This window comes from Culex quinquefasciatus, chromosome 3, assembly GCF_015732765.1.
Source record: "Culex quinquefasciatus strain JHB chromosome 3, VPISU_Cqui_1.0_pri_paternal, whole genome shotgun sequence".
NCBI classification, from domain to species: Eukaryota; Metazoa; Arthropoda; class Insecta; order Diptera; family Culicidae; genus Culex; species Culex quinquefasciatus.
In genome coordinates, this window is record NC_051863.1 from 48,219,270 (window position 1) to 48,239,110 (window position 19,841).

At 42.2% G+C, this 19,841-nt stretch overlaps 2 protein-coding genes across 14 annotated transcripts in view; one reads left to right on the forward strand and one right to left on the reverse strand.

Moving 5' to 3' along the window:
* Nucleotides 1-19,841, reverse strand: part of LOC6036934 (voltage-dependent calcium channel type A subunit alpha-1) — a 176,843-nt gene that overhangs the window by 79,438 nt on the left and 77,564 nt on the right. For all 13 annotated transcript variants that reach the window (XM_038264614.1, XM_038264621.1, XM_038264617.1 and 10 more), the window contains exons 10-15: nucleotides 9,213-9,317; nucleotides 2,946-3,358; nucleotides 2,223-2,875; nucleotides 1,867-2,169; nucleotides 1,536-1,796; nucleotides 1,328-1,471 (exon numbers count right to left, since the gene is read on the reverse strand). In XM_038264614.1, the coding sequence (XP_038120542.1) occupies nucleotides 1,328-1,471; nucleotides 1,536-1,796; nucleotides 1,867-2,169; nucleotides 2,223-2,875; nucleotides 2,946-3,358; nucleotides 9,213-9,317 (1,879 nt within the window). The remainder of the gene's footprint in view (nucleotides 1-1,327; nucleotides 1,472-1,535; nucleotides 1,797-1,866; nucleotides 2,170-2,222; nucleotides 2,876-2,945; nucleotides 3,359-9,212; nucleotides 9,318-19,841) is intronic.
* Nucleotides 13,596-15,880, forward strand: LOC6050581. Its single transcript, XM_038264625.1, has 3 exons — nucleotides 13,596-13,876; nucleotides 13,929-14,793; nucleotides 14,853-15,880. Exons 1-3 carry the CDS (start codon nucleotides 13,750-13,752, stop codon nucleotides 15,646-15,648), a joined length of 1,788 nt encoding a protein of 595 aa, XP_038120553.1. The 5' UTR covers nucleotides 13,596-13,749; the 3' UTR covers nucleotides 15,649-15,880.

Consider the following 19,841-nt stretch of genomic DNA (forward strand, 5'->3'; position numbering starts at 1 on the left):
TTTTCTCGAAACAACGAGTTTATTTACGGGTGCCACAATATCTCGAGATAGGATGAACCAAATTGTCTGACTAATCTTCACCAAAATGAATAATGAATATTTTGATGCCCTGAGAACACATTTAATAAAAAGTTCAAATTTTTATTCACACCAACCCTTGATATTTTTGACGATTCACATGTATTTAACACCTTAAAAAAAGGAAAGAGTCACAAAATTCATGAAATTCAAAAAAAAACCCAGCAAATTTATGAAATTTATAATTTTGGATATTCAAAAAAACCAAAAAGTTTATAAAATTTATGAAATTGAAAAATCCAGAAATTAAGAAATTCAAACAGTTCCAGGAATTCAAGAAATTTACGAAAAAAAATAAGAAATTCGAGAACACCAACATTTCTAGAGTTTTTTTTTTTTTTTTTAATAGGTCCTATAAACATATGAAAGACAATAGTTTATTGGACCTTTTTTTTTAAAAAAAACTCTGGATTTCTTCAATTCAAGGATGGAACAATCGCAAAAAATCATTTTCGCTTGCGAACTTTCTTCACCCGCAAAAGAGAGAAACACTCAAAAGAAAATCGCGCTTAAACTTTTCGAAGAAAATCAATCAGCTGAAGAAATTCCAGAAACTCTTGAGATGAAAAGATGAAATAAGATTAATTCAACACTCTCCAAGTATCATATTTGTCTCAATGAAAATTGATTGAAATCGGAAAAGCGAACTGCATTACCGGGTTCTGTGAACAATTTTACACTAACAAATGGTAAAATCAGTTTTTATATTACAAGTTTTAAGTGTAAATGAAAGAGAATAAAAAAATTAGTCACCCCCACTGACGGTAGCATCCAAAACTGATTATTTTTTTCTGGAAAATTAATATGTAATGAAGTTTTATCAAACTTGGAACTTTTTATTTAGAAAGAAACATTAAAGGAATCCTTACTTAGGATTAATTTGACGTTATCAATTCAATTTTCCAACATTGGTAAAATTGGTAAGAAACATAGTGACTATCAAAATAAAAATTTTCAATGATACAATTTACCCCAGTACATGATTTAAAAATAGAAATCTTGAGACAAGTTTGCGGTTTGAATAATATTTGAAAAATAAATTTATATCCTAACAATGTCACCCCGGTTGACGCGTATGATAGAAACTATACTTTCCCATAATTTCGCTACCGGTCAGCGTTTATTGAGTTAAAACAAACCCACACAGGCGAAAGGTATTGATAAAGGATGGTCCACGAGCTTTTTTAAAGTTTGTTAAAAGTTTACTTTAAGATTAGAACCTCCCCTCAGCAGGGTAAACGATACTTACTGAGGCCAGCCTTCGCCGGTTTGCACGGCGAACAGTGTCAACATGGCCGTGGCCACGTTGTCGTAGTGGAAGCTTTGCGTTTTCCACTCTCGTGTCTCCCGCCGGGGCAGCTGGTCGGGCCCGTCGTACACGAAGAACGAACCCCTGAGAAGTATTCAAAATGTGAGTGATTTGTCTTGAGTGTCGCCGTCGAGGTTGAGGTTCTTACTTGCACTCCTCGCTCGTGTGCTTGCTGTCGTCGGTGCAGTAGAAGAACTTGCCGTTGAACAGCTGCACCGCGATGACCGCGAAGATGAACTGAAACAGAATGTACACGATCAGGATGTTGATGACGTTCTTGAGCGAGTTGACGACGCAGTCGAAGACCGCCTTCAGCTTCGGCACTCGCTTGATGGTTTTCAGCGGTCGCAGCACGCGCAGCACCCGCAGCGACTTGATCGTGGACAGGTTCTGGCCGGCACTGCTGCCACTGTATTTGTGGAGGGAAATTCAAAGAAACGTTATCAACTGGTCATCGTTTTCGAAATCCGGCAACTTACGTCATATCGAACCCGAAGCTGACGGCCGCGCAGATGACCACGACGGCGTCCATGATGTTCCAGAACTCGCGCAGGTAGCTGCCCGGGTGCAGAATCACGCCCAAATCGACGATCTTGAGCAGCATCTCGATGGTGAACACGCCCGTGAAGGCGTAATCGAAAAAGTTGAGGATCTTGTTCCGCGGCGAGTCCTCCTCGACCGGATCCTCGGCGGCGAGCGCGATCGACGACAGCGAGATGACGACCATGATGAAGAAGTCAAAGTACCGCAGGTTCACCACCCAATGGGCCCCGCAGCGGATTCTGGAAAGAGGGGGAGTTAATCTACGAATCAGCTTATTTTGTACGAAACTTACGGATTCGTCGGCGACAGCACGAACATCGACGAGTACGGCAGCATGGGCTTCGGCCCGTCCGGAATGTCGTCCTCGTCGTCCTCCTTGTCGCCGGGTTTCTTTTTCGCCTTGCTTCCGTTCCCCCGGGTTGGCGAAGGCGACTCGACCTCAACCCGGGGCGGCGACCCATCCGTCTGGAGATGCAACGCCTCCATTTCCTTGTCCAGCTCCATTTGCTGCTTTTCCTTGTTCTCCTCGAGCTGCTCCTCCTCGGCGGCAGTCAGCTCTTGTGCGTTGGCCAAATTGTCCACGGCGATAGCCAAGAACACGTTCAGCAGTGTGTAGTTGCCAAACAGGACCAGAATGATAAAGTACAGCGAGTAGATCATGCCCTTCTTGTGGCCTCCCTGGGACTCGATGCCCTGGTACATGACCTCGTTCCAATCCTCACCGGTTAGAATCTGAAATACGGTGAGCAGAGCGATCGGGAACGTGTTGAAGTTGGTCGGTGGCGTTCCGTCCGGCAGGTTGAACTGTCCCCCAAACAGCTGCATTCCGAGCAGAGCGAAGATCAGGATGAACAGAAAGAGCAGGAACAGCAGAGAAATGATGGATCGCATCGAGTTGAGTAACGATATCACCAGATTCCGCAAGGACGACCAGTATTTTGTAACCTAGAAAGCAAAAACAAAAAAAAAACAATCAGACCGAAGACCACCTTCAAACCCCAACGCCCAAACTCACCTTAAATATCCTAAGCAATCTTAAAGCTCTCAGCACGGACAGCCCGAAGGAGCCGCCCTTGACCTCGGACCACACCACCTCGAAGATGGACCCGCTGATGACGACGCAGTCGAACCGGTTGAATGACGACTCGAAGTAGATGCGCGGCCCCAGCGCGTACATCTTGATCCACATCTCCATCATGAAGAGGCCCAGGAACACGTACTCGGCGTAGTACAGGAACTGCGTCAGCCAGCTCGGCTGGCCGTAGTGCTCGACGGCGACGCACACCGTGTTGAAGAAGACGAGCACGATCACGAACCAGTAGAACCACTGCGTCTTGACCGTGTGCCGGATCCAGAACCGGAAGCGCTTCTCCGCCCGCCAGAAGCCCTTGCACTTGCCCTGGGTTTTCACCTTGGACTTGAGGTAACCTGGATGTACGTGTGGGGGAGGGTAAAAGCGGTATTAGTAATCTTAGAATAGACTAATCTACGTATCGAAGCCAAGCGATAAGGGGTTATAAAGATAAAGCATTCTGGAAGTTAGCGGTTAATTGTGTTGGAATAGAAATCTAAGTGTTGTTAAAGAGTTAAAAAAGCTGTTTTACACGATGCCACGATCTCAGTCGAGGTAAATTGCATTTCTACTTAGCTGCTACTTACTTATACAAAAATATACAACCCGATCTCTTCTTAATTTTGAGGAACTTATCACAAGACCTTTTCCACTGTCGATGGATCTTATTGTTATCATGCGTGTCACTCAAAAAGCTTGAAATATGTATTTAATAATGAAATTCAAAATTTGATAATGTTCGTTTTTGGTATCGCTACGAATTGTACAGATTTTTTCTTTACTGTATGCAGTTTTGCTCCTCGTGCAGATTTGAAATGAATCGTTTTTTTCTATGACACAATCTGCCGGGATGTTACGAAGGTTTGACGATTCCTTTTTTTTTTTGTTTGTTTTTTTTAGCTGTACAGTCATCCCTCATATTCGGAACAGTTTACAGATCGGCCAATGTTCAAAAAATCATAGCAAATCGATAATTGAACTTAATGGTTCGCTTTTACCTACATTTGAAAGCTTTTCTTGCGATCTTTCGAATTCTTAACTTGCTTTTAACTTTTATATCAAGTTTTTGAAGAAAAACTTTGACCCTTGAAATCCACAAATTCGGAACACTTTTTTCTTACAGATGTAAACAAACTTTGGATCTCTCCAGGAGTACATATTTGTAACAAAATGATTACTTCACACACTGCAACCAGTGAAACTCAAGCTTAGTGATGTTTTATGAATGGTCTGATAACTTTTTTTGTGAAAATATCAGTTAAATTCAGGTGTTCCACAATTGTGGGAAGCACAATAACATCCCACAATCATGGAACAGGCAATTTGGAGGCAATTTTTTGCTGCTCAGGAAAAAATAGTCTTGAAATGAAGTTTTTTGTTCAAAAAGTACTAATTTTACTAGTGAAATAGCAAGAGAATGTCCAAATAAAGGTCCTTAAAATAGTAGGGTCGAGAGAAAAGCTGCATTTGGCATGCTATTGACAAATTATCACAAAAGTGTTCCGAATTTGTGGGTGTTCCGAATATGTGGGATGACTGTAACTCCAAAATTTGAAACGAAACACCTCAATATTTTTACTGTTCGGAAAGTTCCGACAGCTATCCACCGGCGCTTAAAATTATGTAAATAATGACCCTTTTTGTATCAGTCAAAACAGTTTTGCCTTCCTCACCTTACTGAGGAAAGGCTATAAAATCACTCGAAAAATGAACTTCTTAATTTGACCTCGTAGACCCACCTTCACGTATACCTATCGACTCAGAATCATGTTCTGAGCAAATGTCTGTGTGGATGTGTGTATAGGTGGGTGGACAAAAAAATTGTCACTCGATTATCTCCGGACTGGATGAACGGATTTTGACCGTATTAGACTCATTCGATCCGTTTTGGGGTCCCATAGGTCTCTATTTAAAATCAGCAAGTTTAGTTAAGTACTTCAAAAGTTATGCTAAAAAAACGATTTTGGCGTATGTCCGGAAGATTGTAAAAAGGGTGGTTTTTGTAAGAAACGCTGTCATGTTATACATTTTCAGAAAGGTATTAAAAAGGCCTTTCCAATGAGCCCAAAACATTGAAGATCTGATAACCGTATCAAAAGTTATTAGCAGTTAAGTGTTATTTATACACTTTTTGGAGGCCGGATCTCAGATATTTCAATGAAAATGATGTTCGGGTCCATCATGCGACCCATCGTTAGTTAGATAATCGAAAGACCTTTCAAATGAGCCTAAAACATCAAGGATCTGACAATCCTATCAAAAGTTATTGGCACTTAAGTGTTATTTATACACTTTTTGAGGCCGGATCTCAGATATTTCAATGAAAATGATGTTCGGGTCCATCATGCGGCCCATCGTTAGTTAGATAATCGAAAGAAATTTCAAATGAGCCTAAAACATCAAGGATCTTACAACCCTATTAAAAGTTATTGGCACTTAAGTGTTATTTATACACTTTTTAGAGGTTGGATTTCAGATATTGTGATAAAAATATTGTCTGAATCTTCCATGCGAACTATCGTTGGATAGGTTTTTTTTTATCAGTCCTTGCCGATGAGCCAGAAATATTGATGGTCTGCGAACCATATCAAAAGAAATGAGTAATAAAGTTGATTTGTTAAACATGTTAAGGGGGAATGTTGCTATTTTTACTGAATGTATTGACTTTATGAATATGAGGAAGGCACCAATCACCTAAAGGTGGATTAAGTAACGTTTTTTTTATCATAGCTTTGAAAGCACTGCACCAAATTAAATTATATTCAAAAAAGACGAGGCACAGTACAGAACATCAAGTTAGGGTTCATCCAAACAATACATAACACAAATTTGAATCTAGCCCCAATTTTGAAAATGTCAAATATATGCGTTTTCTTAAAAGGGCAGTTATGCTCGATTATAGAATTTCGAAATAACTTTGTATTGAAAAGAACAGAAAAAATCACAAAAGTTTGTTTTTTTGTATTAAAAATCGAACCATTAGTTTCGGGACCGGGGGTTTCAGCGATTGTCCACGCTCCAGCAGTCCGAACAACAAAGTCAAATTGTAGAACATTTTCTCAGCTTTATAATATTTTTGCAGGGGTGCTTTTTCTTAGTAAAGTATTTCTAAAATGCAGAAAACTAAACATTTATGGCGATTGTCCACGACCCATACAAAAAAGTTTTTTTTTGTATGGACAATTGTCCACGAGGGGGGGGGGGATACCAGATTCCCAAAAAAGTGTCCACGTGGTTTATGGATGGTCCCTCTACAACAGACCTGCCCAACCTTTTCGGCGCAATTTTCACATTTTTGATCGTCAAAATTACAATTGTAGATTTTTTCATAGTTTCTTTGATGGAATCGGTTCTCAGATGTCCAGTGAACATAACTTTGATAAAAGTTTGAAAAAATATTTATACAAGTCGTTTTTATCTACCATGAAAAAATGAACAATTGTAATTTTGACGATCAAAAATGTGAAAATTGAGCCGAAAAGGTTGGGCAGGCCTGCTCTACAATATTGTAGACTTTTCCAAAAATCATGTTTTTTCAAAAAATTATAACTCCTGTGTTAAATGAAGATGCCTTCTTCAGTCTCCTAAAACAGTGATTCTCAACCTTCTTCAAAGTTTTATTTTATTTTATTAAAAAAAATCCTTCAAAAACGCGAAGTTTTAGAGAAATACTCTGTTATAATTACTTAACTGAAAAAAAACTATCTGAGTATTGCGCCTTGCAGCAATTTCTAGAGTTTTGTGTCAATCGTGCTAGGTCTATGTGATGATAATTTTAAAATCTAGTCACCTTGCCTTTAAACACCATGTTTTCAAAGCATTCTTAACACATTCAATTTGAAATAGAGTAATATTAGCGGCAATATCGTTATAAAGTTACGTTTTCATTTTTTCTTTAAATAAATTTTCAACTTTAAAAAAAATCCAGCATTACATTTTTATGTTTTGTACCTTTTTAATAAAAACTAATTCAATCAGAATTTTCTTAGACTTGAAAGCATGCAATAAAAACATTTTATTTAATATAGTTAGTTAAAAGGTAAAAGAACTTTTAAAAAACTATCAAAAAATACCGCCAAATTTTGTACATGTAGCTAAATTGAATATAACAGTGTAAAATACTGTAATTGGCACAAATACCGAACTTTTTTTTTAACAAACCTAACTTTAGTAATTTGCATTGTGGGTATAATACGGCAGAAATTTGTTGATAATTTTCTTGTCAAACTGTCCAAATTTCTCAAAATACTGTATTTTTGAAAACACTTATTTTTAGTCAATGTTAACTCATTAATAAAATTTGAATAATTTCAAAAAATAAGGTATTTTGTAACAATATATTATTTTTTATTAATTCAGCAAAATTCTATACAAAATTAAACACCGTTTTGATAGAAAAATCGGGATATGATTTTTTGAAAATAAAAACTGAGTTTTTCGACGCGCCACGCGCAAAAACAGTGAAATGACGAAATCGGCAAAAAATCAACTTTTTTACTAAAACTGCGATAACTTTAAAATTTCAGCGATGACCTAGACATGTAAGGGTACCAAAAGTTGCGTATTTCAATTACAAAAACATGTATAGGTCATCGCTGAAATTTTCAAGTTTTCGCAGTTTTAGTGAAAAAAGTTAATTTTTTGCCGATTTCGTCATTTTCCTTTTTTTTGTGCGTGGCGCGTCGAAAAACTCAGTTTTTATTTTCAAAAATCATATCTCGGCAACGCACGGTTCAACATCGCCAATTTTTTGATATAATATGTGAAATTTTCCTAGGAATCCGATAAAAATATTTTCAGACATAGGCTCTTTGGTCCAGACACGGTCAAAACGCCATATAATAAGTTTTCATATGACTTTTTCAAATGTTAAGCTAGATTTTTGAAACTTCTTACTATTTTTCTCAAATAGCCAAACTCATCACCTTTCTTTTGCGTCTAAGACAGCTAAAATCGGATGAAATGACGCGGAGATATGATTTTTTGAAAAAAGTGGTTTTTGCGAAAAATGACGAAAATTGACATTTTTCGAACCACCCTAGCACGATGTAGGTCATCCTAATGGCCAAACAAAAAAATATGGGTCTAATTATTTTGACCAAGGAATCCCCAGAAAAAATTTGAGCCTGATCGGAGAACTTTTTTTTCGGTTTAGGCTCTTTTCAAATGGAGTTTCTGTATTATTAGGTACCTACATAAATTTCAGTGATTTGTTAATGTAAAAATATGGGTAACTCTCCGCAAACTTCCAAGGAGATCGGAAAAAGTTGCCCTGATCCCTCTTCGATTTTTGTCAAATTGTGTCCTAAAGGGGAAATTTCGATCCCTGGTCACGAATCTGAAGTTCAATTTTCGATGTATGGTGATGATGGAACTGTACGACGCCTTTCACTTTAAGCATTGAGATAGAAATCTGGTGTCAGCGGGACTTCTATTTGAAAAATTGTTCATCAAGAAAGTACAGCTGCAACTTACTGAAAACCACTTTTTTTTCTAACGCTCAAAACTGAAAGGGGTCATACAGTCCAACCGTCTTGAGATATCAAAAAATTGACCCAGATTCGTAATCAGGGGTCCAAAATTTTACGAAAATCAAAGCGGGGTCGGGGCAACTGCTGTGTGAGTTGGCGGAAAACTCATACATAATCTTTATTATTTTACTGTCTAGAGCAAGCTGGCCAAATATCCCTACGAATTGGATAGTTTACGTAAAGCGACTAACGTTTACTCGATTGATGTTTTCAAGGGTCAAGCAACGGAGACTTGTTCTCGTTCGAAAGTACAATTTTGAACCTACTTAGAATTAAAAATACCAAATTACAATTTTGAGCGAACAAGCAACTCCCTTTCAGGTTTGTCAAGCTTAGGTATGTTATCTACTGGAAGCGTTTTGTACTGCGTAGAGCCTTAACCTTCTGCACGTGGGCAGCTTTTGGTTTCGCTCTTGATTCAGTTTTTACCTTTCTTTCGCTTCGTAACGCTAACTGAGTGGCAAAAAGTCACGTAATCCGGCGTTTTTATTTTTTGTTAGAGTGATGTCAAACACAAAGAAAGTGTTGTTATTTCGTTAGTCCAGAAATAAAAACGAAAAGAAGTAGAGTTAGAACCTAACGCCTGACAGACATCAATTAAGAGTGCCAGTTCTCCTTCTGTGCGTGCGTGTGGTAGTTAGTGTTGTGTCCGAGACTCGTAGGACCCGATGTTACTCACCATCGTCGCCGCAGTCCTCATCGGCGTCGTCCTCCTCGGTGTCGGTAGACTTGGATTTGCCTAGATTTTTCAGCTTTTTCCGCTTGGCCGCCGCTCTCCTTCGAGCTGTTTCCATTAAAAAAGAGAGAAGGAAAAAAGCTTTTCAGTTTGTTTTCATTGAGGTTCGCATTTCGCGCGAATGTATTTGTTATGTCCGACGAAGCCGCTGGCAGCACCAATACACTGCCCGGTGAAGGGAAGCAAAACAAAACGTGGCGATAAGGGTAAACCATTCGCAGCTGGAAAATTGTTGTCAGGGATTTCCTTTGCTTCCTGGGGGGTGGAGGGAAAATGACGTTCGGGAAAATGGAGGGGAAATGCTGTGTTCATCCGTTCGGCGGCATGAACACGCACACACATCGAGTTCATTGTTTGTAGTCGACAGACGCGCACACTCTGCCGCCGTCTCCGTCACGTTTGACATTCGGGATGGTGCCGGAAGTGTATTGATGCCACCGGAGCGAACTTTCGGTGATGGTGTTGGTGGTGACTTCGTGAGACAACGTAACGAAAAACGTCAAAATTGGTGGGCTTTGCACCAGTGGAAAGCGAGATTGTGAAGCTTTCTTATGAATTTCTTTAATGGAATTTATAAGCGATTACGACTTGATGAAGTTACAACTCAACTTGATTATCCGTACTCCCAACATCTTTTTTTGATAGGCACCATGTTCCACTATTGATGCAAATTAAGTGTTTCAGGACTTTTTAAAAAAGGCTTGATTTAAGATAAACAATAATTTCATCTTAAAGATAACAATATCGGAAACAAATGTTTAATTTTTTGACATCAAAAATGGTTCATAAGATGCTGATATATCCGGCATTTGAAAATTTCTTGATACTAGGGCTGCAGTCAGAATTCCTTATTTTTACCAATTTATTCTTTTTTCAGAAGCTTTAAATCACATATTGCTGCAATCAATAATGTCTTTGAAGCAACATTGTAGTAAATGTTCTGCCCATTACGAATAAGAAATGTCATGAATGGTGATATACGTTGACTGTTACAATAAATTGAAAAATTATTTTCCTGTAAATTAAGGTCAGTATTAATTATGATTAAGTTTTTTTTCCCAAAGCTCAAAATTATCAATGATTAAATTCAAATAAATTTAAATAAATAAATTAAATAAATAAATTCAAAAAAAATCCTCAAAGACGTTTATTCAACACTTTGTGGTCTTAAAATTCAAAATTTGTTGAAAGATTATAAAGTAATTATTTGAGTTTGAATTTCGTCACTAACTTTTGCATTGTGTCCTTCTTTTCTCGGGAAATTTTGAAAATGCTGGAGAAGGGGAGGGGGGTGGTAGTGATGATTTTTTTGTTGTTTTTTGTCAAGTGATTTTTTTTCGACCATGATTTGCCTTTGAATGGTTTCATTTCCGGTTGGCCATCTAGCAGCCATGCTTATTTAAAAAAAAAATCTTGATTCAGAAAGTTTCAATAAAAAGAAATTTCTACGTGTATTCCGCAAAAAAACTCTTATCGTGATTCATTTTTCAAATAAAAAGAAACACATGAATATTATCTTTAAAAAAAACGTAATTTTTGTGTATGAATGCGATAGCAATATCAACATGAAAATTGCGATCATTTAACACCTACATCTAATCTAATCTAATCTAATCTAATCGAACACAAGCACAGCCAGTCCGACGAAAGCATCCGGGAAGAACTTATGGTTAGATTACGCCTCAAGTTCCTTCTTGTCATTATTAATGATTGCAGTACTTTCGAGAACCCCCGAAGTGTATTACACTCATTAAAGCGGCCCGGCCTACTGCGTTGCATTAACCGCATGAGACAGATTCTATGAACGGATCCCACATTTCATAGAACCATCAAGGGAAGAAGAAGAAGCCGGGGACATACCGTACCAACCGGTTCGAGTTATTTATAGATTGTAATGGTGTGTGGTGTGTAGGGGAATCGTTGGGGAAGGGATTGTTGTATTATATAGTAAATGACCTTGTGACATTACTTCACCACTACGGATTAATTCACTCAAGGAGTATTAATCTCTTGGTGGCCGAATGGCTAGAGCATCCGATTTCCAATCCAAAGGTGTGAGTTCGAATCCCACCTGATTCTATGCGTTTTTTGTTCATATTCAAAGTTCAATTACAGTCGAAAATTTTCAAGTAGACCGGTCGGGAATCGAACCCTGAACCTTCCGCTTATGAGGCGGGAGCCGTAGCCATTAAGCCACGGGCCGGTCTCTTGCGATCATTTAACACCTACATTACAAAAACATCAAATTTGGGGTTTTTTTTCGAAAAAACGTAGTTTAATAAATATTTTTATTACAAAGTTGTTAAATGATTGGAAATTTCTCGAAAACTAAAAATTTTACTATTTTTTCTAAAATTAGAAGTTTTCTAGTGTTAAAAAATTCTACCCTTTTTGCAAAAAAACATTAAATTTTAGTGTTTTTAACGACAATCAGTAGTAAATTTAAACGACAATCCGTAGAAAATTTGTAGAAAATTGTGGAACTATTGAAATATTTGAGAAATTCCTGATCATTTGTTACCCATATCGAATAATCACCTAACTGGAGTATTTTTCGAAAATATGTAGTTTTGTAAAAGTTTTTAGCATTTCTGCCAAAATGCTATCAGTATCGATATCAATATGAAAATTCCAATCATTTGATTCCATTATTAAAAATCATATTTGACTGCGTATAGTTTTGGTAATTTTTGTACATAAAATATAATAATCGGAAATTTATCATTAATTTCGATGGTTTTTTAAATGCGCAACATTTTCACAAAACTTCTTATTTTCAAAAAATACTAAGATTTTATGATTTTATTACAAAGGTATTAAATAATTGGAAATTTTTCATCGATTTCAAAAACATCAGTCGTGACACACGAGAGGTAATAACAAAATTTATGCCATTTCAATAACAAATACTGTTAAAATAACAGAAAGTGTTATGGAATCTTCTTGAAAAATCCATTTTTGCATAAGGGTTTAATAACAGTTTATGTTATCATAACAAAATTAGTTATTGGTCTGATATTGGTTGCAAGCAGGGGGTGGCTCATAAAAGATGCATCCGATGTGTTCGGATGCATTATAATGCATTTAAACTTGCCATTTTATTGCCTGCCTTTGCTAACCAAACGTCTTTCTCCTTTCCTTGCAGACTAAAATAGTGCCGTTGTACTGACTATCACAATAGCAGCAAGGATGAATGCCGAAGAAAGGGGGCAGATAAAGGAGCGGTTCTGGAAACGTGTCCAGAAGGTGATCGGTCTCGTGCCGCATCGAGTCATGGCCTTGCTGGATATGTTCGACCTGTCAGCATCGCAAGTCATCGCTGAGGCAAGTGTGGAATGGCCGAAACTCATCGAAGATGATGTCAGAAAGAGTGGTGTCGAAATTTTCGATGATGCCGTAAGCCGAGGGCTCACAAGGTCAAAGTACGATGTGTTTGGCCGGCAACAGAACGATCTGGCAACATTCACTGTGCATGCCGCTGAAAAGGTTTCGATCGACAATGTAGGCAAATTGATCCGAAAGTACGGGATACGCCAATTCATCGAGGGCTCACCGGTACTAGCGAGACGGTGCCAAGAAATTGGTACAGACCAAGTAAATCCTATTGCTGACGATTCGAAGAAAATGCTTCTAGAGAAGTTGGCCAACTACTACCGTCAGCACGAGGAATGTGGAGTCGACCCCGACTACTTCGTAGACTTGCCAGTGCTTACCATTTCAAACACCGGGGACCAAGCGACAGTACGTGTTACGTGCGCAGTATGCAAGAAAACACGTCCCATGTGCAAGCGTTCTGGTGGCAATTGGGTTACGAATAATTATTACCAGCATGTTCGTACACATTTACGGGAGTGGTCCGTAGAAGAGAAGAAGAACTGGCAAGTTCAGAAGAGGACACGGATAGCGATGGAGATGGCGCTCACGGGGATCGCGCTGTTGGTGGTGGCAGTGGAAGCGTTGAGGAAGCTGATGTTGGCGGTGGCAGTAGTGTAGCTTCGAGAAACGATAGCGTTGACGAAGCAGCTGTTGGCGATGGCAGTGGTGGAGCTTCGAGAAGCGGTAGCAATGAGGAAGCTGCAAATGATGGTGACGGTAGTGAAGCTGCTATTGTCGATGGTGAAACTGTTGTTAGCAGTGGCGATGGTGGACCTGCGGAAAGCGGTAACGATGGTACAGCTCCTGTTAGCGCTGGCGGTGATGGAGCTGCTGGTAGCGGTGTATGTCAACCGAGCAGAAAGTCGGTGGCAGACTTGATCAATCAGTATCAATACGCCGGCGAAGGTAGCAGCCGTCACCATCATCACTTGCGGGGTGGGCATTTTCTGAGGAGTGACAACAAAACGTCGGGAAACTAGAACCACGGGACAGTGCAGCCGAATGTCCTGTGGCAACTTCCAAGGCTTATAACCTGATTAAGCTCTATGAGACCATCGCATTTAAGAGTGCATGCAAGTTACACTACACCGATGAAGAAAAGGACATGTCGTTGTATCGATACATAATGGCTGGGAAGAAGTATCATGAGTTCATGGTTGGGAATGTTCCCGGCATAAGCCGAGCTACCCTTCTAAGGCACATGGACAAACATACAACGGACATTAAAGATGGTAAGAATGTTTGGTTTAATCTTAAACCTTCATTAACTTCCTATTTTTTCAGGGGTGATCGACGCGGCGGGTCTGAAGCGTTACCTGACCGAGAACGGCTATCCGCTGACGGTGATGCTTGCGGAGGATGGGACGAGGGTTACCCCGCGTGCCCAGTACGACGAGCGAACAAACACTTTGACTGGACTAGTAGCTCCGCTTGACCACACGGGACTTCCCAAACGAAACTACTTTGACGCCAGCAATGCGCAGGATATGGCTGACAAGTTGAAAAATTGCCGACTGGCAAGCACTGCATACGTTCAACTAGCAGTACCTCTAGATCCAAATGCGGCCCCGTACGTGCTGTTCTACATGGGTACGGACAACAGCTTTACGTATGCAGATGTACTCAAGCGTTGGCTTCACACCATCGACTTGCTGAAGAAGCATGGCATCACCGTTTTTGGTATAGCTTCAGATGGGGACCCAACTCTCCTGAAGGCAATGCTCAGCATCATGCAATTGGCAGATGTACCGTGTGATGAGCTAGGTGTTAGATTTCTTTGGAAACTTGTTCAGCGCACCTATCTGTACCAAGATATAACGCACACAGTGAACAAACTAGCGCGCAAGTTGTTCAATCGCAAACGAGCGTTAATGATTGGTACATCGGTGGCTAGCGTTACCCACCTCGATGCCCTGTTGGATAAGGTTTCGAAGGACAAACACGGTCTCACGTACGGTGATCTTCACCCGACCGACCTCATGAGCTTTCGACCTACGGAAAAAGTAATGGAGGAAGCCGTTATCAACCTGTTGGAGGAACATGTGCCTGGTAGCGAGGGCACGGTAGTGCTGCTCCGCTACATGAGCGCTATATACCGAGCATATACTGATGTATCGTTGGCGCCGATTGAAGCCATCTCAATGCTCTGGTACAGTTAATCTATGGCACAATTGTTGGGTTTAAATTAAACACCGTTTATTTCCACAGGGAGGCGTTGTTTTTCATGCGGGCGTGGAGGAACTGGACATTGAAGAATAGAACAAGCAGCTTCCAATGTGTGACAGCAAACACGTACGCTTGTCTTGAGATAAATGCTCACAGCCTTGTGCTGGCAGCAAGAGACTGCCGCGATCGTGGCCGACCCGAGGAATTCTTAGTGAGGTGTTTCGGCAGTCAGGACGTCGAGGCGACATTCCGGAATCTTCGATCGATGACGACAATGAACCATACCCAGACGAACCTCACTTTCAAGGAAATCGGCGAAAAGCTGCGGCGAGCTCACATGCTGCATCAAATTCAGCACCGTAACCGTATTAAGTTTCGATTCCCTGGTCACACGGGTCCGACCAACGAGTCCGTGCTACCGACACTGCCGACGGATGCTGAAATAAAAGCCGCACTAACCAGTGCTGAGGGGAGGGCATCTGAGGTCTTGGGCAAGCTTGGCCTCTTGCAGGCTGAACAATCTTTCGAGTTTAGTGTACATGCCCTCGGGGACCGGAACTGGGAAGACTTGATCGTTTCCGATAGTGAGTCTGACACGGAGGACCATGAAGACCATGAACCCGGTCAGGAGGTGTATGAAGCTAAGCATCTGTTTTCAAACTTTTCGGGCCAGATCGCGCTGCCTAACAGCACGTCCGATAAGCACATCTACCTGATACGAGATGACCACGGGAAGGTGTTTCACGTTAAGAAGAGTAGTGTAGTGTGGATGCTTACTGCGTCTAAGGTTCAGGAAAAAGCTCGTATGATACGTTACAAACAGCCCATGCCTAACTAGGGCAAGCTAGGTTGATTAGGTTCATAAGTAATACATATTATATCATGTCCGTACTCTTGGAGTGTTCTTTACTATCCATGATGACACTCTGACTATGCAACCACTAAGGTGGTTGAATAGCCAGGGGGAGTGTTATAACCGGGTGTTTGTAGTTGCCTATGTACTGGTCTCTACAAACATCCGGTTTATACTCTTTATACAATGTTGCCCCTAAATGTATGCAACCCATGAAATGCACAAAAGTTTCAAAATTCGTCTAAGTCCCGGAAATGGGAAAGTGTTCATTCCTGTGATGGCACCACTGAGCTGAAGTGAGATGAGTACCCACAGTTGTCTGGGTTGGGTTAGTTTGAGGCGAAGTTCGCCTACTTGGAGGTGAAACTTGCCTATAAGGAGGTATAGTTTGCCTATACGGAGGCAAGGTCTGCCTATATGGTAAAGTGGAGGCCAAATTGGATTACTTGGAGGCGAGTTTCGCCTACATGGGAAAAAAGTTCACCTAAATTGGCAAAATTTGCCTAAGTCTGGCATATGAAAAAGGTTGACATGGTAGGCAACCTCGGGTGCGCATCCGTACACTTCGAAGGAATGTACCGTCCTAGGACTGGGAACATCGTGTGCGCAAACCCGCGTACACCCCATATACGCGGACTGGTGTACGTGGACTGGTGTACGCCGATGAGCTTAGGTACCGGTATCCACGCTGAGACAGGGTTTACTCAAGTGGAGGCCAAATTGGATTACTTGGAGGCGAGTTTCGCCTACATGGGAAAAAAGTTCACCTAAATTGGCAAAATTTGCCTAAGTCTGGCATATGAAAAAGGTTGACATGGTAGGCAACCTCGGGTGCGCATCCGTACACTTCGAAGGAATGTACCGTCCTAGGACTGGGAACATCGTGTGCGCAAACCCGCGTACACCCCATATACGCGGACTGGTGTACGTGGACTGGTGTACGCGGACTGGTGTACGCCGATGAGCTTAGGTACCGGTATCCACGCTGAGACAGGGTTTACTCAAGTGGAGGCCAAATTGGATTACTTGGAGGCGAGTTTCGCCTACATGGGAAAAAGTTCACCTAAATTGGCAAAATTTGCCTAAGTCTGGCATATGAAAAAGGTTGACATGGTAGGCAACCTCGGGTGCGCATCCGTACACTTCGAAGGAATGTACCGTCCTAGGACTGGGAACATCGTGTGCGCAAACCCGCGTACACCCCATATACGAGGACTGGTGTACGTGGACTGGTGTACGCGGACTGGTGTACGCCGATGAGCTTAGGTACCGGTATCCACGCTGAGACAGGGTTTACTCAAGTGGAGGCCAAATTGGATTACTTGGAGGCGAGTTTCGCCTACATGGGAAAAAAGTTCACCTAAATTGGCAAAATTTGCCTAAGTCTGGCATATGAAAAAGGTTGACATGGTAGGCAACCTCGGGTGCGCATCCGTACACTTCGAAGGAATGTACCGTCCTAGGACTGGGAACATCGTGTGCGCAAACCCGCGTACACCCCATATACGCGGACTGGTGTACGTGGACTGGTGTACGCCGATGAGCTTAGGTACCGGTATCCACGCTGAGACAGGGTTTACTCAAGTGGAGGCCAAATTGGATTACTTGGAGGCGAGTTTCGCCTACATGGGAAAAAAGTTCACCTAAATTGGCAAAATTTGCCTAAGTCTGGCATATGAAAAAGGTTGACATGGTAGGCAACCTCGGGTGCGCATCCGTACACTTCGAAGGAATGTACCGTCCTAGGAGTGGGAACATCGTGTGCGCAAACCCGCGTACACTCCATATACATGGACTGGTGTACGCCGACAGTGTTGGTGGCAGCATGTAGCGTCGCTTGCGCTCGACCTTGCCAGCGTACGCCCCATATACTTTATCCGATGTACGCTCATGAGCTTTGGTCAAAAAATGAAGAAGAAGAAAAAAAAAGAAGAAGAAAAAAAGAAAAAGAAGAAGAAGAAAAAAGAAAAAGAAGAAGAAATGAAAAAAAAACGGGTTAAAAAAAATATTTTCATGACGAGTCGGGGTCACCATATACGCTTACTATTCCAGATGCAATTCCACACGGACAGGGACCCTGGGGTCGGGAAGTGCGAGATCGTCGACCCATGTAGTAGCGCACGCGTGTATGGTGGCCCCGTCTACGGGCACGGAAGAGGTCCCGCAGAGCATGCCTACCTTCGGGGGAAGCAATCTTTACCGGTTCCGGGAGTGGCCAGGACGTGACCAAACTCCAGGCTGGGGGGTACGGGGACTTTCGTTCAACACCGATGCATACGTCCGCGGACATGATGTCCCGATTTGCCCCGACTTGTGATGCAGGCGGTTGGAGATCATTTTTATTGCATACAAATTTTAAGTCGTCTTTTGGGAACGCTCTGCTTTCTCGTACCTATGGGGAGTCAAGTTTGGTAATGGAGGCCCTTCATGAGCGTATATGAAAACTCCATCATTGAACCGGGATCGTCATACGCGGTTTTACGGGAGGTGCGCACTCGAAGATACATACACGTATCTACCACCGAGAGCGCGAGCCAACCGTAGACCGGTGCCCCGTATGAGCGCAGGCCCGCAGAGAGGACCCGACGAAGGTGGGCGAGAGAAGATAGGGACGGAGACGGAGAGAGGAATCGGATACGGGTTCGGCTGTTCGGCGGGAGCTCACGAAAGTGTACGAACGCCCGAACAGAGAGGTGAGGTGTGGTGTGAGCGTGACCGTGTTGTTAACATGGACGTCATACGTGGTTCTACGGAGCGGTGCGCACTCGGAGATGTGTCGGAGATGTATCTACCACCAAGAGCGCGCGCCCATCCCAGACCGGTGCTCTCGTATGAGCGTACGTCCACTGAGACTACCTGACTGTAGAGGGTACGGACACGACGGGAAAATGAATCGGAGAGAGGTACGGCTGTTCGGCGGGAGCGCACGAGAGAGTGTACGCGAACGCCCGAACAGAGAGGTGAGGTGAGGTGTGAGCGAGACCGTGTTGTTAACATGGACGTAATAGGTCAGTCAGCGATCGTATCGTGTATTACGTGTGACTAGTGTTCTAGTACGAACGAATGGGAACCTATTTGGGAACCTCCAGTACGAGGGTATCGAACCGTGGCTTTGAATGAGGTGCAATGCATTGGGATGACATTTGACTACATTTGGTTGACATTCGGGTGGCATCCGATGTGGTGAGACACCCTTGGTGTCTCCCCCATATTGGTAGGGTTGGAATTTGTACGGAAGGGCACCAGGGGGTGGCTCATAAAAGATGCATCCGATGTGTTCGGATGCATTATAATGCATTTAAACTTGCCATTTTATTGCCTGCCTTTGCTAACCAAACGTCTTTCTCCTTTCCTTGCAGACTAAAATAGTGCCGTTGTACTGACTATCACAATAGCAGCAAGGATGAATGCCGAAGAAAGGGGGCAGATAAAGGAGCGGTTCTGGAAACGTGTCCAGAAGGTGATCGGTCTCGTGCCGCATCGAGTCATGGCCTTGCTGGATATGTTCGACCTGTCAGCATCGCAAGTCATCGCTGAGGCAAGTGTGGAATGGCCGAAACTCATCGAAGATGATGTCAGAAATAGTGGTGTCGAAATTTTCGATGATGCCGTAAGCCGAGGGCTCACAAGGTCAAAGTACGATGTGTTTGGCCGGCAACAGAACGATCTGGCAACATTCACTGTGCATGCCGCTGAAAAGGTTTCGATCGACAATGTAGGCAAATTGATCCGAAAGTACGGGATACGCCAATTCATCGAGGGCTCACCGGTACTAGCGAGACGGTGCCAAGAAATTGGTACAGACCAAGTAAATCCTATTGCTGACGATTCGAAGAAAATGCTTCTAGAAGTTGGCCAACTACTACCGTCAGCACGAGGAATGTGGAGTCGACCCCGACTACTTCGTAGACTTGCCAGTGCTTACCATTTCAAACACCGGGGACCAAGCGACAGTACGTGTTACGTGCGCAGTATGCAAGAAAACACGTCCCATGTGCAAGCGTTCTGGTGGCAATTGGGTTACGAATAATTATTACCAGCATGTTCGTACACATTTACGGGGAGTGGTCCGTAGAAGAGAAGAAGAACTGGCAAGTTCAGAAGAGGACACGGATAGCGATGGAGATGGCGCTCACGGGGATCGCGCTGTTGGTGGTGGCAGTGGAAGCGTTGAGGAA

What these genes read in the sequence shown, in the direction of transcription:
- LOC6050581 (XM_038264625.1), top strand. Translation starts at nt 13,750, where the DNA reads ATGTCGTTGTATCGATACATAATGGCTGGGAAGAAGTATCATGAGTTC. An exon ending in TACAACGGACATTAAAGATG is followed by an intron (nt 13,877 to 13,928) that starts GTAAGAATGTTT and finishes CTATTTTTTCAG; the next exon opens with GGGTGATCGACGCGGCGGGT. An exon ending in GAAGCCATCTCAATGCTCTG is followed by an intron (nt 14,794 to 14,852) that starts GTACAGTTAATC and finishes TTATTTCCACAG; the next exon opens with GGAGGCGTTGTTTTTCATGC.